The 24,681-nt window shown below is 42.8% G+C and overlaps 1 protein-coding gene across 3 annotated transcripts in view; it reads left to right on the top strand.

Annotated features, from left to right (window-relative positions):
• The window catches only part of pdlim7 (PDZ and LIM domain 7), a 45,892-nt gene that overhangs the window by 3,421 nt on the left and 17,790 nt on the right, over positions 1 to 24,681 (top strand). For 2 of the 3 annotated variants that reach the window (XM_063018417.1, XM_063018418.1), the window contains exons 2-5: positions 1,891 to 1,989; positions 11,768 to 11,919; positions 17,629 to 17,656; positions 19,480 to 19,703. In XM_063018417.1, the coding sequence (XP_062874487.1) occupies positions 1,891 to 1,989; positions 11,768 to 11,919; positions 17,629 to 17,656; positions 19,480 to 19,703 (503 nt within the window). Of the gene's footprint in view, positions 1 to 1,890; positions 1,990 to 11,767; positions 11,920 to 17,628; positions 17,663 to 19,479; positions 19,704 to 22,836; positions 22,854 to 23,102; positions 23,145 to 24,223; positions 24,379 to 24,681 lie in introns of all 3 variants that reach the window. The other variant, XM_063018419.1, reaches the window with a different exon arrangement.

Consider the following 24,681-nt stretch of genomic DNA (forward strand, 5'->3'; position numbering starts at 1 on the left):
CTGTAGCCCAGACGTTTACAACAAGCCACCAACAGACCAGTGAAGTGACTCTGCCTGGACCAAAAAATCATTTACTGCTGAACATAACATTAAAACCACCTCCTTGTTTCTACACTCACTGTCCATTTTATCAGCTCCACTTACCATATATAATTACTGACTGTAGTCCTTTCATGCTGTTCTTCAATGGTCAGGACCACCACAGGACCCCCTACAGAGCAGGTATTATTTAGGTGGTGGATCATTCTCAGCACTGCAGTGACACTGACATGGTGGTGGTGTGTTAGTGTGTGTTGTGCTGGTATGAGTGGATCAGACACAACACCTCACTGTCACTGCTGGACTGAGAATAGTCCTCCAACCAAAAATATATCCAGCCAACAGCGCCCCGTGGGCAGCGTCCTGTGCCCACTGATGAAGGTCTAGAAGATGACCGACTCAAACAGCAGCGATAGATGAGCGATCGTCTCTGACTTTACATCCACAAGGTGGACCGACTAGGTAGGCGTGTCTAATAGAGTGGACAGTGAGTGGACACGGTGTTTAAAAACTCCAGCAGCGCTGCTGTGTCTGATCCACTCATAGCAGCACAACACACACTAACACACCACCGCCATGTCAGTGTCACTGCAGTGCTGAGAATCATCCACCACCTAAATAATACCTGCTCTGTGGTGGTCCTGTGGGGGGTCCTGACCATTGAAGAACAGCATGAAAGGACTACAGTCAGTAATTGTAGAACTACAAAGGGCTTCTATATGGTAAGTGGAGCTGATAACATGGACAGTGAGTGTAGAAACAAGGAGGTGGTTTTAATGTTATGGCTGATCGGTGTATATTTGTGTTGAAAGAAGTTAAATTCTGTATTTCTTGTTGGTGTGATTTATCCTGGTCAGTAAAATACTGAACCTTCTTTTAATCATTATAATTTATAATAAATGACACAAATATATATATATATATATATATACACAGATCTGCTGGTTGTTAACTGTCCCTATGCCTGCTGTCAGCTGATTCTTGCTGGATGTGTTTGTAATGGTATTAACAGTGTAAAAATGGATTATCCCATGTGCTTGTTGTTAGTAGCGCATGTAAAAAGCATCTGGTATGAATTCGGGGTCTTGTTGCTCAAATTATTCCCTTTTGCAATGTTGTGTCCATACTTGTCCATCAAAATACATGTAATACATAAACAACGACAAGCAAGTTCAGTACTGTTGGTGTCTGGGTTCTCAAAATACCACCCAAAAAGATTATTAATGAAATTCATTCATAAATCATGACGTATCTCCAAGTATGTGCGATTAACGTCGTCATAGATGCTGGTATGGCAATAAAACATACTGAGAACCCAGAGCAGCAGTAGTAGTATTTATTTTATGTGGTGTACTGTTTGTAGAGTGGAGATGTAAGCTTTTGGAAACTATTGTTGAAATATGTTTATTATTAAGAACTGTAAGCGCTTGAGTGGTGCAGCAGTCTATTCGAACCCAGATCTCCGCAATGATTGGTGGTATGGCCAAAGCCCTGTGATTGATTGGTGCCATGTCCAGTGTGTTTCTGCCTTGTGCCCCTGACTAGGATAATACGGTTGATAAAAATGACATTTATTATTATATACGGTGAGTCTGGTTTCCCCTAAATCATGACCAGTATGTAGTAACACACCCTGAACATGATACCAATCCATTCTCCCAAAACAGCCCCCAGCCCTGAGATAGAAAAATAATAACTGTAAAACACGATGGTACCTCTAGTAGATCGTAAATCTCCAAAACCTCCATTGAATCTGCCTCGTTTTGCTTTCGGCAGTTATTGCAGGCCATCATCCAGCTATTACTGTTCATCCATCACCTCATCATCTCTCCTCTCTCTTTCTTTACTCAGGCCATGAAAGTTTACAGCGTGACGCTCGGCGGGCCGGCACCCTGGGGCTTCCGGCTCCAGGGAGGGAAGGACTTCAACATGCCTCTTACCGTGTCCAGGGTGAGTGCCCTTCATCTTCTACCTCCTGTACTAAAAAGTGCATCTTCACCTGGATGTGAACTGGGTATCTTCCTCCCAGTGGTACCTTGGTAGTGATACTTCGACCCAGTGATGCCAGAGATACCAGTCGTCTGGCTTTAATGATTTGGCTTTTATCAAAGTCACTCAGGTCTTAAAGCTGATCATATTTGCTAAAATCAACAATGAAGTATGAGTACCTACCATAAGCAAGGGGGTTCCTAACATAAATTAAAGCGTGCGTTTTGTTCCTCGCAGAATTCGGCATAACATCTGTCCACCAGGGGTTTTGAATGCTGCTAATTCAGTATTCAGGACACCAGCGCTCTTTATTTAGCTCTGATATGTATGCTGTTGTGAGGGTGGCTTAGTGTGTAGCACTGTCGCCTCACAGCGAGAAGGTCCTGGATTCGATTCCCAGGTGGGGCGGTCCGGGTCCTTTCTGTGAGGAGTTTCCTTCGGGTGCTCCGGTTTCCTCCCACAGTCCAAAGACATGCAAGTGAGGTGAATCGGAGACTCTGAATTGTCCATGACTGTGTTCGATATAAACTTGTGAACTGACGAGCCTCGTGTAATGAGTAACTACCGTTCCTGTCATGAATGTAACCCAAGTGTGTTTGTTTATTAGGATTTTAACGTCATGTTTTACAAACAAGACTAAACTATATAGCAGGTCCTACTTGCATCATAACATGTGACGCAGCTCTAATCATCCACTGTACTAAACAAGCTGAGTATTTTCTCCTGCGTTCATTACCCAAGCTCATCGAAAGGTACTGATTCGTGAACTGCCGTGGCTTTCACGTCCATAAACTCGCAGTGGCATCGAGCAAATCCCGAAAAGGAAATGAAACAAAAGAAATAATGAGAACCGTATGCTCCCTGCTAGGCAAGGTCCGTTTCAACACGCGCATTCCTTCTCAAACATGTCACTGCTTGATATCAGACCCAAATGCTGAAGCTCTGTACAACACTCTCCTCTCTCCTCACAAGGATATGTTATGAGTTTGTTTGGTTTCTGGGATGCCTCGTCCTCACCTAAAGGTCAGCGAATCGTTTCTTATTGCTGCGTTCGCAGCTCTGTATTGAACCAGACTCACTTTCCTGACCTTATATGTTCAGTTGTTTAATGCAATTTATTGGGGGTTCTTTAATCTGTTATCGAGTTTGCACTGAGCCACAGTATAGCAGGTCAGTTTAACACCCTCCCGTCCCAGGGGGGCATTTCTGTGTAGTTTGCCAGCTTGGAAAATGGTCTAATTAACAAACCACTTATTAAATGAATGAGGTGTTGAAGTGGATTGTGCACCGCCTGCTGAACAGTATCGTAAATCTGGGTCCTGTGAAGTTTACATACGTACATATACATATATAAGGGAGCGGGAGGGGGTGACTGAACATCCTAGCCATTGGGAGCCGCGCTGTGCCGAATTGGGTATACGGACCAGCATTATCTACTATGGCAACCCTTAAATATGAGGAAAGCAGAAAGATAATGTGATATGTGGAAGAGCCACAGCTATTCTTGAATAGCAGAAGGACTTAATGTCCTAAATATTTATTTTTGTCCTGATTAAAAAACCTAGAGTCCATGTTGATTGTTAGTGTGACATGCAAGTTGTGTTCTTTTTATATAATCACAAATTGTGTGTGTGTTCCTTTCTTTAGCTTTCTTTCATCGCCTACTATTAAGCTTCTGTTTTTGGCTGTTCTGCTTTATCATTATTATGTCTCTGCAAATCATCAGTCAGTGAGTGGCGTGTTATTAAAAAAGGCTTTGCTGTTGGTACATCTGCCCCTGCACTCCAGTATCTACACACTGACCACAGACTGTTGGTCAATTTGCATAACAAATGTTGTCTTCCTGTTAACGTGGGCAGCTTATAGTAGGAATAGACTTTTCTTCTCACTAGGCACCGATCCATCGCTTATGCTGAGCGATAATTTGCTCAGTCGGTCACGTAACCCAAGAACCATGAGAAAAAAAATATCTGCCATGCGTTACAACCTGCCTGAACACAGCCGTGGTACTGCCCATAGTCAGGCAAGCTTTACATCACCATGGGCTCAGAGGCTGCTTTTGTATTTTAAGCTCATTTTTTTTTACGAGTTTATGATCTGATGCCTCATGTAACCACCCCCAGGGCCTCTAGCATCTGTTTTGACGTCTATAAGGAGGTAATAGTTAGGTCAGGACTGGTGACAGACTGAATCACCTGGTTGTTAGCCATTCATCATACAGTACATCTGTTTTCGGGTCTTGCAGTGACCTCATGTCGCAAGTGACAGTCAGTCATAGTGCTCATAATGGTGCCAGGTGTTGCGCTATAACTAGAGCATGTCAGTACGTGCTCCCTCCTCTCGAGCCCGTCTCTAAGACTCCAGTAAGATTTCACAGACGCGTCTTTCCATCATCAGCTGAAAGTCTGGATTAAAAAAAGTGCTTTTTCTTCTTTTAGCCACTTCTGATTAGGGAGGTTGTTGTTTTTAACACGATGTTGAAGTAGGAGTAGTGGTTGGAGTCATGATGGTACATAGGACATACTGTATTTGGATGAGGAATGTCCGTGTTGTTGGTCCACATTTGAAATCCACACGCTAAATGAGCCATGAGTAAATATCTCTGCAAGCACGTGATGCCAAACATCACCAGTGTTTTGGGGATGTGCTTCAGGATTTTTGATCCTGTGTTGACACGTTCACCTGGATGATCTCGATCATATCAGGCAACGGCAGACCAATCGAAAGTATTAAACACTGTGTGTGGATGAAGTCTGAACATGTCAATCTGATACAGATCCGGTCTTATTTAGTATTGGTCTCTGTGCACTCTGGTGTTTAAGGAGAATCCCCGACTGGGCGGCACGGTGGCTCAGTGGGTCGCCTCAGAGCGAGAAGGTCCTGGGTTAGATCCCCAGATGACGCGGCCCGGGTCCTTTCTGTGTGTAGTTTGCACGTACTCCCAATGTATGCGTGGGTTTCCTCCGGGTGCTCCGGTTTCCTCCCACAGTCCAAAGACGTGCAAGTGAGGTGAACCGGAGATACAAAATTGTCCACGACTGTGTTTGACTTTAAAACTTGTGAACTGATGAATCTTGTGTAACGAGTAACTACCGTTTCTGTCATGACGCTAAAATCCTAATAAACAAACAAACAAACAAACAGCAGACCAATCGAAAGTATTAAACACTGTGGATGAAGTCTAAAAAAAGTTAATCTGATACAGATCCAGTCTTTTGGGTTAGTATAGGAGTTGGTACACGAGAAACATCCCTGATTTTTTTTTAACACTTAATATTCATGCTGCATTTTGGAGCTTGTCCAGTTAACACTTTATCTTCAGTAAGTAATGGGTCTACAGTGCAGTACAAGACTAGACGCTGGACAGGGTGTTAATCCTTCGCCCAGTTGTAGTTTTCACTGCATGTTTAAGCGGTTTGTGGGTGGATCTTGTCATTTTTGTGTTTTAGCATAAATTCTTTATGCAGGAGGACACAAGTGACATTAATATGATGGTAAATGGCAAATTCAGAGGTTCTTCCATGACGCCAGTAAACAACTTCTGTTCCAAGGAACTTGAGTGTGTCTTGATGGCGGCCCAGACTGCATTCAAGCTACCAAACGTGCCACACCTCTGCCGCCATGTATTGAGTGACATGATAATGAATTAGTTCAGGAATCTGATCACACCAGCTGACTGCTTCATGTTCAAGCTTATAATGGTGTGAACGAGGGACTTTATGGCTGAGTGATTCATCTAGCCACGTAGTAAAATGATAAAAAGGCTGGTTCATCTTATGACTTCTTTTTATCGTATGATTTTTGGTCTGGCACTGAGAGTGCATTGATAAGTGCGCATCTCCCACTGGCTTGGCTGTTTTTGCCAGCAAAACCGCACCATCACAGCACCACAGCCTGACGGCAGAACCACAGCAAACCTCAACATTGTGATACATATTGTGCGTCATCTTTAGATACATGTGATGAGATTTATACTGCTTCACTCACTCCATTACATGTCTGGACAAAACCACAGATCGGAGGATCATTCATCTTGGTAGAATTTATGAATATGCACCTCACTGAAAGATGAATGCTTTTTTTCCTCGTCCGTGCCCGTGTGATGTATTGCCCGTTAGCCGATCTGGGCAGCAGCATGTATCTAGTGCTGCGATCATCAAGAGAGTCGAAGAGCGATTCCATAATCAGATTCCTCAACACATTAATCTCGGTTGTGCTTAAAGAAAGTCTGGCGGACGGCTGAACTCTTGGCTGATGATTACGGGCTGTGTGGGGGGTCGTTATGTGTCTGTATGTTCTCCCCCTCTGTGTTCTTTCTGATAAACTGGTGCGCTCCTCCTCTCTTCTGTTCCACTGCTTGAATGTCCACATTCCTGGCATTTTTAACACCACGCTGTCCCATTCCTGACCGTACACAGCGGCCTGTTGTTTGCCCTCGACCTCCAGGATCCACCAAACTTGTTGGTGCTTTGACATAACAGTACTGATGCAATGAAATCTGCAAATCGAAGTTTAAATGTCCACTAAGTTTCTATTAAAAATCTACTATTTGCATTTTCACCCTAAACGATCGCTTTTATTTTGCCGATTAATAAAAATGCCAAGTTTCTGGTGTGACCGGGACTTTGTTTATAATGTAGTGGATTGTTTAACTCTTTTTGTTTTCTTCTGATCTGTAATCACAGTTTTTTAATTCCTGATCAGAATCTGTGTTCTATCAGCTTTGTGACTTTTTAACGTGATCCGTGCGTGTGGCTCCGTTCTGCCGATGATGGTTCCCGTAGGTCCCTAAGCACCCGTTACTCCTGACAGTTAATGAACTGTGAGGAAGATAAACTTGACAAGCGCTCAGTTTGAAACTGTTCCGCTCATAAAATTTGTCATTTCTTGCTGATATGATTCCGTTTAATGCTAAGCGTAAATTATAAAACAGACCTACTGTAGTTTGTAGCTGTGATGAATAGTGAGGGAAAAACTAAAACAATTTAACCTTGTTTTGTTTTTTAATTTACTTACATTTACAGTCCATAAAACATTTACACATTTTTTTTTCCACACTGTGCTGCTAAATATGAACCGGACGTGTGGATTTATAAATAACGATCGTACTTTGTTGCAGTGCTGTTGTTCTTGATGTGTTGCAACATTATTTTAACTTCTCTCAACACTTGTGTACAAATTTTACAACCCTCTCTTACCTTTATTAAGCTTGTAAAACCTTTTCAGAGACGGTTTGTTCTTCCACAAACTCCACTTGCAGATGATAGAACTGTTGTACTGACACGCTTCCTTAAACTGTTTGCTGTGGCTCTGCATCTTTTTCATTTCCATTTATGTTGTTTAGCAAATGATTTAATCCCTTTAATGTTTTTTTTTTAAAGCTCAGTTATTGTTTATTGGCTGAATTTTATGTTTATACTGGTCAGGGTCACAGTGGTCACAGTGGGTCAGACTAACCCGGCATCACTCAATGCAATGCAGTAAAACACCTTTGATAGCACTGTTAGGGATTCAAACCCTGGAATCAAGCTGAATTGGACACCTGAGCACCCTCTTCTAAAATTATGCATACAGGAAACAAACGTCTGCACATCTTAGTGTTTAATTACTTTATTTTCTTTTTAATATGTTAATCAGAACTGGCACTACGCTGCAGATCATCTAAAATGCTCCATCAGACAGTTTTTGTCCTATAAATAGACCCAAAACTAATATTATTTTCAGAAATATATAGAGGTTAGGAACTAGAATTGTTAGACTTTTTCTCGAACTTGACCTAGTTCGTTTTCTCTGCTAATGCTCACTGTCCTTTATATGCAGATCAAAGTGATCTGGTAGTAAATCAAAGCTATTATGATGTGAATCTGTCTAGCTGTGCGTGCTGTGGTTCCCTCCTGTTGTTCTTGCTAACATCTTGTAATACCTTGTGGAATGGACTACATGTGTATCTTCTGCTCTGGCATTGAACCTTTAATTAAAGAACTTGGCAGTTCTGGTGTGTTCTGTACACGTGGAACTTTCTGCTTTTACCTCTGCGGTCGGCTGTACTCGTGACGTTTACGGTTTCGTATGAAAGGCCTGAGCTCAGCGCTTCCCTTCCGTCTCGATTTAAGTGGTGGAACAGCTGCTCTGAACCTGAGCTTGGTTAGCAGGTGCTTCTGTCCATCAGTGTTGACCTCTGTGCCTCAGCACCCTGCATAGTGTCCTTCTGTACACACTTCATTTATTCACTTCATCAAACTCTCACTTTCAGTAGTCTTACTCATTCTGATACAACTTTATTCTTTGACATAAATGCATCTATAACCACAGTCGCCTGTGCCGTCTTAAAGGAAACATTCTGTGTAGCTATTTAAAATGTAATGCAGATGTTACTGATGTTGCTAAATCATAGAAATGTCTAAAGTGCACATTACTTTAAACAGCAGATTAAAACGGTGCACCTTTATTTGACAAAATCACCTCTTTGCACCACTTAAGTACTTGAGTATTTGCCTGTTATCTCGGCTCAGAACTCGATTGGTCAAACAGCATCTTAACAGTCCCATTCATGTGCTTCGGGAGATTAAAAATTGGCCATGTTGGTGCCGGACCTCAGTCTCGTCGTATTGTACTCGTGTACATGTATATATGCCAAATAAAGGCTTTCTAGATGCTGGATGAAGTCCAGGATCTCCTGGACAGGGCTTCAATCCATCACTGGGATTCGGCCAGACCACTAATTATGTCTGTGTAGAAACACAGCTGGCTAATAGCACCACTGAGATTCAAACCTGGATCTCAGTCAGTAGTGGTGGACCAGCGTAACAGACTGCTGCACTACCCGAGCGTAATCAGATTTAAATGACATTTAAAGCGTGTTTGGGGAGCACAGACAGACTGTGAAGTAGATTTTCTCAATTGTTTTAAAGAGCTGAAAGATTTTCCTCTTGGACAAAGCTTCATCATTCCACCACAAAGCATTCATGGCTGTTCGAATGCATTATGAAGACGTTATGAAGACGTTTGCTGTTCACAAGGCTGCTCTGCCGAGTTTGTGGTCAGACAAATCAACGAATGGTATCGAGGTCTTGATGCCGTATTTGGGTTGTGTTTTTCAGGGAGGGGTTCAGTACAGGAAATGATCCAAGATTACCATAGGGGTCTGTAACCCATGTGTGCTGCAGATGTCCCAAAGCTGGATCTCATCAAATGTGGTTTTGATTCAGAGTTTAAACAGGAACACTTACATCCACAAGGTACCAGTGTTGGATCAGACCTCCTTACTGAGAAACATGGGTCAGAGATGTAATCTGGGATTTATTTTGGAAAGGTCTCCATAGCATCAGTCAGTGCATGAGTGATCAAATGACCGTTGGATTATTATTGCACTTATTATTGAGTTTGCTTTGTTGTGCTTAATGAATGAATGACGTGGTGAAGAACATCTGTGCAGTTGTGAATGTTGAAGTAGTTTCCTCAGTAAGGTAAGTAGTTTTCCTCCTTTGTCGGGTCGCTGTACAGTTCACACTACACGACTGGATCTCTTGTAATCGGGAGTCTTTCAAGTCAGTGTGGCTCTCACGCTACACGACTGATCGGTGATAGGGGGTCACACACTACGCCATCTATCACCAACTGGAATCGCAGGCGAGCTTCTCTCGTCTCCCAAACTACGTTCTGTCACGAAAACAACCGTGAGAAGTCACCACGTCCAAAAATGCACGTCAACAAGTAGCGAGCGATCAAAGTTTGTGCGCTGATGTGCAGCGTAAAATCAAGGAGAAAAAAATAAATGAATCTGAGTGGATTTGGCAACACGAGCAGCATGGATTGTTCTATAGTGAGTTGGAGGTTAATAAATATTTTTTGCAATGCGACGTTGATGTTTTGTAGAGAACGATCAGGTCAGAAATACTGTAAAACGTGTGTGTGTGTGCTGATGTATTCTGATATAAACTATATTATCCCCCTGTCCCACCTGTTTACACTCCTCCCCTGCATTTCCCCTCACATCGTATCTTGCGTTCTCATTGGCTGTTCATTGCCAGTCGGGCGACTCTGATCCAGATATTTGACAAGCTAGATATATTTCTTCGCGGGTGCTCGGTGAGCCGCTCGGATCGAGTTGTTGAGTAGATCACACACAGCGATTGAGAGCCGAGTTTCGATCGCCAAGTTGCTCCCGAGCCGGCAAATCTAGCGCCGACCGGTCGGTGAGCCAAAATCTGGGCAAAAATCGTGTCGTGTGAACCAGGCATTACTAGTTTCCACAGTTAGATAGTGTAGCCAGGTTAGTGATGTAGGTAGGATATGAAGGTTTGAGGTGTAGGTCAATGAAATGTGTATCTAATATTTAGTCCGTTAGCTAATTATGTTCTATATCATTTAGTTGTTTTGTTTAAATTAGAAGGGCCACAAATGTCAATGCTTGAAGTACAAATAACTGCACAGCCGCACTTCACTAAATGTGAATAATATTTACACTGAGGGGCAAATTTGGTTTAGTTTCAGTATGTTTTTTATTGAAATGCAGGGTTTATATTGAAATGTTTTATATCGTAGAGGTTGTGGAGTCCTGAGTGTCCTTGCTAACGTTTTTGTTGTGAACATACAGCTGTGTGTGCACTGTACACTCCGTACAGAACACACAGACCTCAAAGAGGCGGTAGACATCGAGTCCACATTAGCAGCCGTACACATACATGTAAGCGTTTCCTGTTTGTGACACGCCTAACAACGCTGTAGCGCCTCTATAGCTTGCTCAAAGTCTTTCATGTTCATCTGTACAGTATTACTGTCTACTGCCGGTCCTGTTATTCCTGTCTGCAGGTCTGTGCCCTGAAGTTTCCTTTCTATTGTCGTGCAGAGAAAGACTGCTCATAAACAGAAATCCCTTTCTTTGTTTAGTTTGTCCTCATAGTTTTCTTAGTCTCGAGGGTGCCATTATGAGCACAGCTCGTTGATAAGCCTGTCTTATCTAGCACTTCTTGGCAAGCGGGGAGCACAAGAAAACACAGCGAGGAACTGTGGGATCCTTCAGATCGCCTTTTTACAGACTCTCATCGATCATAGGATTACAGAACACGGTGGTCTGCCAGGCACTCTGCATTATTTCTCTCTGCTTTAAGCACCAAGTGAAGTGTTTTATTAGAGATCTCATACACATTTTAGCTGAAGGGGAAAAGATTTAGCAGTGCTGTTCAGTTTAGTCTCGATTGTCTCAGTCGTCAGCCTTAATACCTCCCTGTGTTCAGTCACTCTTCTGAAGGCCGTTGTCTTCCTCTGAAACTGACAAACAGATCTGTCGTCTGCCTCTTGACTTAAGAAGGCTGTCGGGAAGAACAAATACTGCTCGGTCTAATCTTACTTTCTTGTGACGAGTGCTATTGTTTGTGTCTTCTGAACTGATACAGTAGAGCAAATAAATAAGGAATAAATATTTCAGAGGCACTTGGGTGGCGCAGCAGTCATAAATGCGAGTAAACCACCGTTTAGATCCGAGCTCGAATCTTAGCTGTGCCACCGACATGGCTGGGCGTCCCAACAGACAATCAACAGTCTGCGTATAGAGAGGTCAGACTGGGGTTTCTCCTATATGCTGAGGTTGAGACTCTGTGTGGGCTTTCACTGCTCCAAAAGGCACCTTCATCACCTTTTAACAAGTACCTGAATGGAAACTAACCTTCCTTACAATTAATAATGGCTCTATCTTTAAAAAATATATATAAATAATCTTTTTTTTTGGACTGTGTTGCAGCTGATTCCTGGAGGAAAGGCGGCTCAGGCCGGAGTGGGAGTGGGAGACTTGGTCATGTCTATTGGAGACTCGAATGCTGAGGAAATGACCCATGTGGAAGCACAGAACAGCATCAGAGCAGCAACTGACTCTCTGCCTCTGAGACTCAGCAGGTATGCACACACACACACACACACACACACACACACACACACACACTGCTTCTGTATACACCGATCAGCCATAACATTAAAACCACCTCCTTGTTTCTACACTCACTGTCCATTTTATCAGCTCCACTTACCATATAGAAGCACTTTGTAGTTCTACAATTACTGACTGTAGTCCATCTGTTTCTCTGCATGCTTTGTTACCCCCTTTCACCCTGTTCTTCGATGGTCAGGACCCCCACAGGACCAGCACAGAGCAGGTATTATTTAGGTGGTGGATGATTCTCAGCACTGCAGTGACACTGACATGGTGGTGGTGTGTTAGTGTGTGTTGTGCTGGTATGAGTGGATCAGACACAGCAGCGCTGCTGGAGTTTTTTAACACCGTGTCCACTCACTGTCCACTCTATTAGACACTCCTACCTAGTCGGTCCACCTTGTAGATGTAAAGTCAGAGACGATCGCTCATCTATTGCTGCTGTTTGAGTCGCTCATCTTCTAGACCTTCATCAGTGGTCACAGGACGCTGCCCACGGGGCGCTGTTGGCTGGATGTTTTCGGTTGGTGGACTATTCTCAGTCCAGCGGTGACAGTGAGGTGTTTCAAAACTCCAGCAGCGCTGCTGTGTCTGATCCACTCAGTGTCAGTGTCACCGCAGTGCTGAGAATGATCCACCACCTAAATAATACCTGCTCTGTGGTGGTCCTGTGCGGGTCCTGACCATTATAGAACAGGGTGAAAGCAGGCTAAAACAGCATGTAGAGAAACAGATGGACTACAGTCAGTAATTGTAGAACTACAAAGTGCTTCTATATGGTAAGTGGAGCTGATAAAATGGACAGTGAGTGTAGGAACATGTCTGATAGGTGTATTTAGGGGTCACCAGAATGGGTCATTCTGGTTCTTATACCTAAGGTACTGGACTAGTAATCATAAGGTTGCTGGTTCAAGCCACACCTTAACCCTCAATTGCTTGAACTGTATTCGGTGATGAGTGTAAGTCGGTTTCGATTAAAGCGTCTACTAAATGCCGCAAATGTAAATGGATAGCCTTCCTGACTCAACCCTCCTTAATTTATCCGGCCTTGTGACGGGTACTGAGGGCGCACTGACATGTTTCTGCTCTTGGGTCAAAAGCAAGATCAACTTTTTAAAGTTGAATGTTGGTAATTCACACCAGAAAGTTCAACAGCTTCAATGTTAAAGCGTGCTTACATTCCATTTTCATTAATGAGTAGACGGACGTGCCAATGCTAAAGAAATCCAGTCTAAACACGGCTGAAGATGTTTGTTTACGAGGGCATTCGAGACGCGAACCTCAGTACTTCAGTTCATTCCGAGCAGTTTCCATGATAAACAGCTGTAAACAACTTTCTCTGTTAAGTAAGGTTTATTTTTCTTTCTTTATCTCCTTTGTGTAGAATAAAATAATACCAATTCTTCTTTTGTTTGGATTAATGTGTTTCTACGTGCTGTGCTGTGCTGTAGAAGCTTCGAGTGCGTGACTGTACTGGCCTGTAATAGCAGTTTAAAACAGGATTACACTTTATTCCACTGAAGTGGGATGAAGAAAAAAAAGCCCTGCTCTCTAAATGTAGTTTTCCGGGGTTAAAAATGCACTGCAAGCAAATCCAGCCGGAGCCACAAGAGTGCGGGGTACGTGCCGTTTAACCAGGAGACGAGCCGTCGGTGCGGAGAGCGTTACTGTACTGAGGAATGGAAGTGAGACACACTGCGCATTGTTCGCGTCTTCATCCTCGCATGCTCTGTCATTAAGCCGCCGCTGTCGTATCGACACGCAGCGATGATGAAAAGCCTCAGTAACGAGCCAAACCACAAGCAGCACAAGCGTCTCCTTTTTTGGTATGTGAGGAGATAACCGGCAACTTGAGAATTTCCTAGTGAAGCTCATGTAGCTGTTAGTAATGGAGAGTGAAAATGCAAAATAAGAAAAGGAAAATCACAGTACGAGAACATTTTTCTGGAACTATTTTTTTACACATTTACTTCTAATCTACAGCTAAAGAAATTCTTCTGCACACGAAGGCCAACCAGCTGATTTACTTAATCACAAAAATATACCTCACTGTGCTCCAGCTCAGTTTTGTTTAAGCTTTTAGGTTTCAGGCCGTGGGAGGATGTTGCATGAAGTGCCGAAGTATAAAACTTTAAATCATAAATATGGAGATAAACTCTCTCTCTTTGGCTATCCCTCGTTCCCGAGGACGATTGTCGTCCTTCGTTCTTCACTGGACGATCTGTCGATGGGTTCTGAGGTGGCTGATGAGTGTGGGCAGAGCGGGTGTCTGGGTTCACCACTATCGGTAGGTTTCAATCTGGGTATTTTGGTTTCTTTCAACCTTCCAAAAAATTGTTCCAGATTAAAACAGCTAATCCACATACCGCAGTGTGTGAGTGTTTTTCTGTCTTGTGCCCAGTGTTTCCAGGACCCACTGGACCCTGACCAAGATATAGCGTGAATGATTTAACACTGAGGTTCTTTTTAAAGGCTAGACAATGTTTCCTAGCAGCAAGCTTAAACAATATACACATGCAGATGTATTTATCCTGGTCAGGGTCGCGGCAGGTCTGGTACCACTAGGAAACACTGGGTGCAGGCAGGGGGGCTTTAGTATAGATGTATAGGGAAGTGATAGCTCAGTGGTTAAGGTACTGGACTAGCAATCAGAAGGTTGCAGGTTCAAGCCCCACCACTGCCAATTTGCCACTGTTGGGCCCCTGAGCAAGGCCCTTAACCCTCAATTGCTCAATATCCTGTTCAGTCATAACTAAGTCGCTTTGGATAAAAGCGTCTGATAAATGCTGAAAATGTAAATGTAGATGTCAAGCCAGCTGACAGCACAGTTGGGATTCGAACCCGGACCTCAGTGTGGTAGACCACAGCACTGCCCAAGCGCCCACACATGTTTGTTTAAAATGTATTAAGTTTTAACCGTTAAACAAAACAAAAAAAGCTTTTGCTATGATCGTTATTTAGACATGTGAGAAGATGAAATCCCCCCCGTACACAAGAAAGTGTGTTCATGAAACTTTATATCATTTTCCCATTTTAAAGTCTAATTTAATTATGATTAAAGAACTTCGAAGCCACGACCACTGATCATTTAGGTTTGACATTCATTAACACATTATGTTCTGTTTTAAAGTTAAATTAAACATCTCGGGGTTTTGTGAAACTACAGGAAGCAGTTTCTCCTCTGCGCTGTGCGCCACGTTCAGCTGTGTCGTATAAACAATTTGAAAGCTCCACCCGCGACGCCAAGTTGAAGGTAAAGTGGTGCCGCTTCACTCTGCAGCTTTAGGATTAACCCGTCGTCCTCAGAGAGAGCAGTTTACAGGAACAGAAGCTCTGTACTTTTCCACTCTGTTGTTGCAGCATTTTCTTTGTTGTCGGTGATAATTGGTGGATTACGGAGCGTATTGTCTGTGCCGGCTGTAATTAAAGTGTTTTGTGCCGGTGACGTTTGTTTTTATTACCATCACCTTTTTTTTATTACCATCACTAAATCGGCCCTTGTGCACATTTAATACGTCTGTGATTCCAAAGCCCTGAAATCATTCAGGAATAGATGCTGAGTTTTTAAAAAACCAACAAAATAAAACAGTTGAACATTTGTGAGTGGGTTAACCTGTTTACAAACGTTATATCACACCAAACTTGTCAAATTATTTACTACACCATGCAACACCATGGGGAAGGTCCTTTCTTGTCTCTAAAAGTGTGCACCTATTAACCAATAGTGTGGCTAAAATACTTGAACTTAATCATTCAGAATTGTGCTCCTAAATCAGTCGAATTGTCTAGCAGTTCATCAAAAGTTTTACTGGTGCATTAATGCAACAGTGACATGGCGTAGCGCCCAGGTGGCGCAGCGGGATATTCCGCTTGCACTTTAACCGAGTTTCTGAACTCCTCGGTTCGAACCTCGGTTTTCGAACTCCTCGGTACTAATTGCCCACCGGGGTGGGTGTTCATACGCTGTGTAAGGACCCTGATTGGCGGAAGAGACGCCTGTGCAGAATGCAGGGGCGAGAAGAGGAGGGCTGTACACGTGTCGGTAGAGGCAATCTGGTATCTCTGGGAGCATCGGAAGACAAACTTGGGTGCGCTAAATCGGGAGGGAAATGGGGAGAAAATGCATAAAAAAAACAGTGACATGGCATTAATGGAAAAAAGTGTTTTTAGCTGCTTTACACTTCGACATCTTGAACATTTCGACTAACCGATTGCTATCTGAATTGCCGTAGGATTTCTTGTACTCCCCATAGTCCAAATTAACCAGTAAATGTGAGACACTTAGACGCTACGTGAATTAAAAATGTTAAACCGCTAAACACAAAGCTTACATCTTGAATTTTATTGCAAATTACATGTTACCTGGGAAAAGGCTCATTTTACAGTTTGTGACGCGATTTTCACAGCTGTGAATTAGGTAGGGCCTTATTAGTTTAGTTAGAATCTTTTATTTCGTTTTTTTCAACATGTGTACATCCATATTGTTTGAATGTTTAAATAAATAACAAAAAATACTGACCGAAAAGGTGTAGTCTGAAGCTTTAGCTTAATTTGACTACCCTTTTTAAAACTAATACAATTCTTTCATTTCTGTGTATAAGCAATACAAATAATTATCAAGAGAAAGAGAGATAAAAGTAAATAAATAATAATAAGAGGTCAACATTTCAAAAACATTTCATACATAACAATGATCATTCCTCAGTTTTATAAGTAGTAACCACCTTATTTTTAAAAAAAATTTTAATTTGCAGAATGACCTTAACATCAGGTGGTGCGTTAGCCTCTAACACTGGGAATAATGAATGCTGGCCTGGCCAGTTTATACGTTCATCAAACCTGAATAAAGAATTCTGTTTTCGGCTCTGAATGCGCTGGTGTACATGTGTATAGTGTTCACTCAGCTGCTTCTCTCAGTATTGTTGTCTCATCCTGTTTCCTGTGGTTGTTCTCTGTTAGTCTCTGATAGTTTTGTCCACATTGCACCCTGTTTTTAAAGCATTCCAGGCCGTATAGAGGCCAGACCGCTATGACCGATACAGCAGTGTTACAGGAAGTTGTGTTCCGCGCAGGAAATGCGGCAGCATAAAGCCTCACTGCTTTTGGAATATCAGTAACGCTGCATGTTGTTTCTCTTGCTTTGCCCGAGAGCTGAAATTGACCCCTTGCGGCCCCAACCAGGATAAAGCGGTTGATGAAAATGTAATGAATGATCATCTACAGCTGGTTTTAGTTTGCACCAGTAATTCTGTGTAATGAGACTGTAGAAACTCCATCCTTGCTCTAAATAATAGTGCTGCAACAGACCATCGTACGTCTTTCATTTGTGCACATCCAGAAACACACCCACTGAAACATCCTTCGATTTTAATACAGAATTTGCAGAATAAAACGTCGAGGATTTTAGCGAGTGTTATTTTTGTGACGGAATAATTAAACACACTTTTTAATGATTCATTTAGTGATCAAGTTCTACAATGTTTTACAAACTTTGTGGCATGACCTTCTAAAACCTTTTGGGTTATTATGATTGTCTGCAATTCATGAATGTGTTTTGATTAAAGAAACGGATCCATTGCATAAATGATTAAAATCCCAACATCACAATGAAATACCACATTCCTCCCAAGCTGATGTAAAATTCTGTTAATTCTCTCCTTTCTCTTTCTCTACAGAGCTCTCCAGCCAGTCGGTGAACAGAAGGTAAAAGTTCTTTATTCCACTGCAGGAGTGTTTTGTTGCTTGTTTTAATGCACTGAAGTTTGTTTTCTGCACCTGAATTAAACCCACTTTGTTTAGTTTATGTATGGATGCAGTGAAACAGAATGTACAAACCCAGAGAAACCGAGGAATCAAATATAAAAATTGCTGCATGTTCACATATTTAAAACAAGTCAGTAACTGCTAATATGATTTTGCAGCAGGTTGTTTTATTTCTACACGCTCATAAATACGACAAGTCAGGTGGGTATATAATTTTGCGCTGATGGTAGTTGGAAGGGCAAGCGATGGTTGGTTCAAGCCCCACCACTGCCAGGTTGCTGCTGATGGGCCCTTGAGCAAGGCCCTTAACCCTCAATTGCTCAGACTGTATACTGTCACAGTACTGTAAGTCACTTTGGATAAAGACGTCTGCTAAATGTCTAAAATGTAAATACTTAATACTTACAGCTTATTGTTTAGTGGGGCAGTTGTAGCCTAGTGGTTAAGGGTACTGAACTAGTAATCGAAAGGTCGCTGGTTCAAGCCCTACCATCGCCAAGTTGCTGCTGCTGGGCCCTCAATTGCTTAGACAATATACTGTCACAGTCGTGTAAGTCGCTTTGGATAAAAACGTCTGCAAAATGCTGAAAATGTAAATGTAGTCACTTTTACACATGCTGAATGCAGCAAATATGATCTTGCATAAAACCTGTCACTTTGTTGTCCCTACTGATAATAGTCTGACACAAACCGCTGACATTGGACAACATCTGGGTGACACACATGAGTACACTAGTCTCCTCTCTTTCGTATATACTGGGAAAGATGAGTTGGTGCTGAAAAACCTAGTAAGTTCAGCATCAGATGTAGTTGCACAGTGAAGTTTGTCATCTATACCACTAAAAATCTATTTAAGTTTGGGTGAAATGGCTCCATCATGTGGCCTCTCTAAAGCCACGCACAGCTCTTATTGGCTGCATTAAAGCTTTAGACTCTGCTCAGGGAGTTGCTCAAAGTTTAAGTGCAGAGGGGGCAGAAAACAGAGGTGAAGTCTGGCCCGCACCCAAGATAAATCTTATTTCAGACAATAGGGTGTGTTCATTCTACTTCAGGGCTTTCGGCTGGTTGTCATGCTCAGGCTGAATAGGTGATGATTAATTACAGCAAAACTGTTAACATGTCAGAGAAAGCTTAAGCTTCTGGCACTTAGTCTGAATTGTATTGAATAAAAAGACACAAAGAGCACACCTGTGGCGGATTTAAACATCTGTCTGGATTGTTCAGGTATTTCTGTGAGTCTGTGTCCCATTGTTTTTTTTCTATGATCCATTTTTAGTTCAGCGTGGATTTTAATGCATCCAGCTTTTTAATTTGTATTTGAAGCTCTGGGATTGTACGTTCTGTTGAAGCTGCTTTACAGGCTGTGGTTAAAATGGCATGGTGTGCAACGTCTTCAGATCATATACTACTTATGTGACTCCTCACTATGCTATTACGGCACATCGACCTTCAGCTACCGTCCCCAGACTGGACGCGTAATAAATACCTGGACGGGTAATGGAGTCGAGTCGTGTCCATATGTGACCGTATGTGCACTTGACTCGTAAACTGTATACGCAAGTCATCCAGTCGAGTGGTAAAATATGTGCAATCGGAGTGAATTTCTTTCATACTGCAAATCACTGTCACTGCCACAGTACGCAGTCGAACCTGGCCTCGTGTGACGTTGCGTAATATGCCATTTTGAACACAGTCTTAATTTGCCTGGTGTGATCTGCATGGTTTTGAGTTGTGTGTGTGTGTGTTGCGTGTTTGACCCTCAGGGATCACTTGCTGCTACGCCCACCCAGCCCAAGTACTCCTTCACACCCAGCACAGCCGTAAACAAGATGGCACGGCCTTTCTCCGCATCCACTAATAACTCGGGTGCAGGGCCCGTCATCAGACCAGTGACATACGCACCCAAGCTTAACACCAGCGCACCTAACACCAGCGCACCGAACTCCAGCGCTCCAGCACCAGCCAGGACAGTGCACTCTCAGAACGGGTAGGTGAAACCAAGAACAAGGGTTCCGATCAACCTGTGGATTAGAAAGTCCCTGCTGTAAGTGGGTAGGATGTGATTGCTGGTTTAGACATGGATTTATCTGAAATAGCAATTCAACAGTGACTGAAGGAAGGAATGAAAAGCAAAAGAAGAGTTCCTGAGCATCCTGCAGTGAATTTTTATGCAGTATTATTATTTTCCCCTGCAATCATTAGTGATTTAAGCAAAGCAGAAGTCCTGAGTGGTGCGACATTCAGGCATTTGTACACACTGCAAGCATGACAAGAGTACTCTGCATCCACAGGCATGAAAGAGTTTAAAATAACAACATTTAACATCCAATTGAGGGTTAATTGTTTATCCTTTCCTAGCAGGGGTAGAACTTGAACCAGTGAGCATTTCATTACTAGTCCGCTGACCTACTACTGCCCATACAGATTACCAGCCCTAGTAGGCAGGCTTCGAACCCCAAGGAAGCCTTAACCTCTTAGCCATGAATACTAAAATTATTCCATGACCTGTCAGATTTGTTTCTTCAGGTGAGACTAGCCTATCAGAGCATACTTGGCTTTGCTTTCTGGGTGGTACGAATGGCATCCCACCCCCATTTCCATATCAGTTTGTCATATATACATAAACAGGTGTACAGTAAAACTAAATTCTTTTTTTGCATGTCCCAGTTCGTTTGGAAGCTGGGGTCAGAGCGCAGGGGTCAGAGCGCAGGGGTCAGAGCGCAGGGGTCAGAGCGCAGGGTCAGCCAGTTTACGGCGCCTCTGGAGCAGACAGGGTTAAGGGCCTTGCTCAAGGACCCAACAGTGGCTGCATGGCAGAGCTGGTATTCGAACTCTTAACCTTTCAATTGATAGCCCAAAGCTCTACTCACTAGGCTACAACCTGTGTAAAATCTTAGTTGTTCTGTTTCATTAAGTAGCTTGTCGGGGAGTGAGTAAGTTAAATGATGATTGGATGAAGTTCAGTTCAGGTCTCCATTAGACCGTCGTTTTGTCTAACTGGGTTTAAGCCTGGCTGTAATATGCGAGCAGAACCCGAGCGGATCTGTAAGTTCTCCTCGGATAAGATCAGGTGTGAAACCAGGTGTCCACACCTCATATACTACATTTGGAGCACCACTCTGAGCGTAGCATACAGTCCCAATCTGTTCCCCCTGCTTCCTCTTTATGGCCTCAGGGACCGGCACAGTCGCTCGTCTCTCTGTGCCAAAGAGCGAGCAGGCTTTTTAACCAACCTTTTTATTTAAACACTCCAAACAGCAGATGCTGCTGCTTCGGTTGCCAGATCGGGAACAATAACTTTTAGATCGCGAGAGGCTCTGAAAACGAGTCGATTGGGACCAGTAAGGTCTGTGGTACATGGTCGAGGAGGTGTGCATGTCAGTCCTGACTTTAAACCTGACGTTCGTGCCTGTTTATAGAGCTCGACCCCTCCCGAAATTCCGCTGAGCTCACCGGATGCTCTTGCTGCCGCGGTGCTGAATTACTTGACGACCTTACTTGGAAAGGTCCTTTCTTACTTTATTAAGAGATCGTTCACAGTCAGAGTGGTTTTCTGTTAGTTCAGGCGGTAGGAAATGATTTGTTATAGCTCTTCGAGCACAGGCGCACCCCTCTGTGGTGTGACTGAACTTTACTGCTCGCTTTACTACCAAGTTTGTTACCGAACCTCTCGACCGTGAACCTCTGCAGCTGGAACTGCACGAATAGCTGCTTTGGGAAAACAGTTTGTGTACCGGGGCTACTCTTGGTACACTTAATCAACATTACTTAAGTTTGTTCTGTTTTTGTCCTGCATTATTAAATTAATTACATAAAAGAAATGTAAAGCAAACTGTAGAAATATTGCTTACTAATGAGTAATAAATGTGAACCATTTACTTAAAGGAATTGTCCATGAAAGATTTATGGAAATCTCTTCCACATGATGTCTGTCCTTGATTGTTTAAACCTGGGATCGTTGTTATGCTCGGCAAACGTCTATTTTTAAAAGAGTAAAGGAGTTGTGGAAAGTCTTCTGGGTTTAATTATGAGGATAAAAGTGGCCTTAAATGTTCAAGCCGTCATTAGCACTTCATTCAGGGTACTGTGTGGCTGGAGCAAGAAGGTTTTGGGTTCGATTCCAAAGTGAAGCGGTCCGGGCCCTTTCTGTGTGGAGTTTGCATGTTCTTTCCGTGTCCAGGAGCTCCGGTTTCCTCCAACAGTCCAAAAATGTGCAAGTAAGGTGAATCAGAGATACAAAATTGTCCGTGACTGTGTTTGACATTAAACTTGAACTGATAAATCTGGTGTAACCAGCAACGACCGATCCTGTCATGAATGGAACAAAAGTGTTTAAAACAGGACGTTAAAATCCTAATATAATAAAAATAATAACATTTCAGGGTACAGTTGCTCATGGGCCACTATTTCATCCACACATTATCGTTCTATCCATCCTCAAGCTGGGTAACGTATTAGAACAAGGCTTGACAAGGACGATAGACTGATATATTCGATGGGAATTAATGACCCTTCTTGTCTTGAATATTTGTTAGGCTGTTTATTAGGATTTTATTGTCATGTTTTACACTTTTTGGTTACATTCATGACAGAAACGGTATAAAGGTGATATGGACAGTTTTGTATCTCCAGTTCACCTCACTTGCACGTCTTTGGACTGTGGGAGGAAACCGGAGCACCCGGAGGAAACCCACGCAGACACAGCAAGAACATGCAAACTTCACACAGAAAGGACCCGGACCGCCACACCTGAGGATCGAACCCAGGACCTTCTTGCTGTGAGGCGACGGTGCTACCCACTTAGCCACCGTGCCGCCCCTTGACGTGAATATAACCGTATTACGTGTGTAAACAAGGCGTAAACAACTTATTAAATAAATAAATCATTGAAGTGTTCTAGTTTTGGAGAAGATAAAACACGAGTATAAATGTACAGCGGTAACATTTGATAATCTGAGCGCTTATTTTGGCTAGCTGCTCCTTCACAGCATGAATTCACTTTGCATTCTGCACCACAAACTGCACGACTCTTATTGCGTCTTGGTGTCTTGGTTGTTACTGAGAACATTTTTAAACAAATGAATTTTCTTTCTCTTTCTGTTTCTTTTATTATTCCGCAGATGGAGGTGATAGACAAGTTAGTACAAGCTTTTCCTGTTCTAAATGTTGTGTTTGGATAATAGTCCACTGTTATGTACCGTGTGTGTGTGTCTCGTCGACGGCCGTTCATCAGCTCTTCATTAGAATTCAATTTAATTAGCTGTGATTGACATACGTTTCACTTTGTTTCATCCTGGTCATTACTACTGTGTGCATCGCTCTTCCTTTTGTTTTCATTCTCTCTCTCTCTGTCTGTCTTTACTTTCCTCCTGTCCCCCTTCTTTAGTAGAGGAGAGGGATTCTATGAGGACTTGTACAATGATAACAAGTAAGTGATGAGAGCACGGGGCTCCGATAAGCTCGTGTGCCGCTTGTCTGATCGCTTGTGTGAGAGATTACGAGGACACGTAATTAGTTTTATTAAGAAATGGCATCATTTCTGTGCCAGCAGGTGTGCCGTGTTGCATGAGGTTGTCTCACTTGGCCAGACGTGATCTTAGAACGAGAGCACACATCTGAGGAAAGCTTTCGCAAAAAATGAGTATAAGAAAAGGCTTCCTAAGAATCGATGAAGGTGTTTTTGGTCTAGCGTCATTTTTACAACATTTTTTTATAAATAGCAGCACTTTGTTTAGCTCTAACGCAGATACTAATATTCAACAATCAACCAATCAATGTGTCTCGATTCCAATTATGGATCCAATAACTGTACAGCAGGCGTTACATTGAGCCCAAACTTCATAAGCTAAATGTAGTTTTATTAGTTTTATTCTATTTATTTGTGCATTTTCTCCTTAATTACCCTTAGTCCTCCGCTGCTTGGGATCCCGATTGCATTCGAGGAGGGTATATTTACCTGCGCCACACAGGTCTTTCCGACACATGCGCAGTCTTTTGACCCTTTTTTTTCTTTTTCGCCCGTGCCTCGGTGGATTTGCACATGAGGCTCCTCCATTTCTGTACAGTCCGGCCTTTTTCCACCCAGCAGACTCGGTGGCCAATTTTTTTTCCGCTGTTGGCACTGCTACTCCAGATATGCAATGTTATAGACTCCCAGGAAGATGTGTAAGATGATTACTGGTTGTTTTTGTGTTGGAATGGTTTTGTTTGTGTCTGTGTGGGATGCATTTTTAAAAAATCCTGGTAATAGGGAAAATGTTTCAGCTGTTGTTTATCGATGATTGAGATGAGATAGGCATTTAAAATATATTTGTAGGGAAATGAATGTTACAGTTGACTTAAGTTTCAGTATTTTGTATTTTGGGGTCACTGCAGCGGATCATTCTGGTAGATCACTAAAGATGATCGATTGATTCTAGAGCATGTTAGCATGCCTGACTTGTTTGTGCTATTGGTGTGCCGTGTCGGTAAGAGGGCTGCCGTTAACCAGTCTGCCCCTCAACCCAGGTACAGTGTCCGGGCGGCGAACATTTACCCCTTTATCCCGAACGATCGCGGTAAGAAGCGCCTGATCGAAGACACGCAGGACTGGCAGCCCCGCACCGGCACCACACAGTCCCGCTCCTTTCGCATCCTAGCCCAACTTACAGGAACCGACTACAGTAAGCTGCTTCTTCAATCACTCTCCGACACGTCTCGTCATCGTAAATGTCCACGGTAGTGTCCGACTCGCAGAGACCGACTATAAATAAACAACGCGAGCGTCCAACTCCGGTTACACTGCTTTAGCCAGTTGGCTCACATGAAAAGACGTCAGAAACATTCCTGTTTGATCTTGCACTTCAGTAAGACCAGACTCATATTAAAAGTCTAGATTTAATGTATTTATTTAGGTCCTTCTTTATAAATGTGCCCAACACATTAAAGGACATCATCACCCAAGATAATACCCTCAAATTCCTCAA

This window comes from Trichomycterus rosablanca, chromosome 22, assembly GCF_030014385.1.
Source record: "Trichomycterus rosablanca isolate fTriRos1 chromosome 22, fTriRos1.hap1, whole genome shotgun sequence".
In the NCBI taxonomy this organism is placed as follows: domain Eukaryota; kingdom Metazoa; phylum Chordata; class Actinopteri; order Siluriformes; family Trichomycteridae; genus Trichomycterus; species Trichomycterus rosablanca.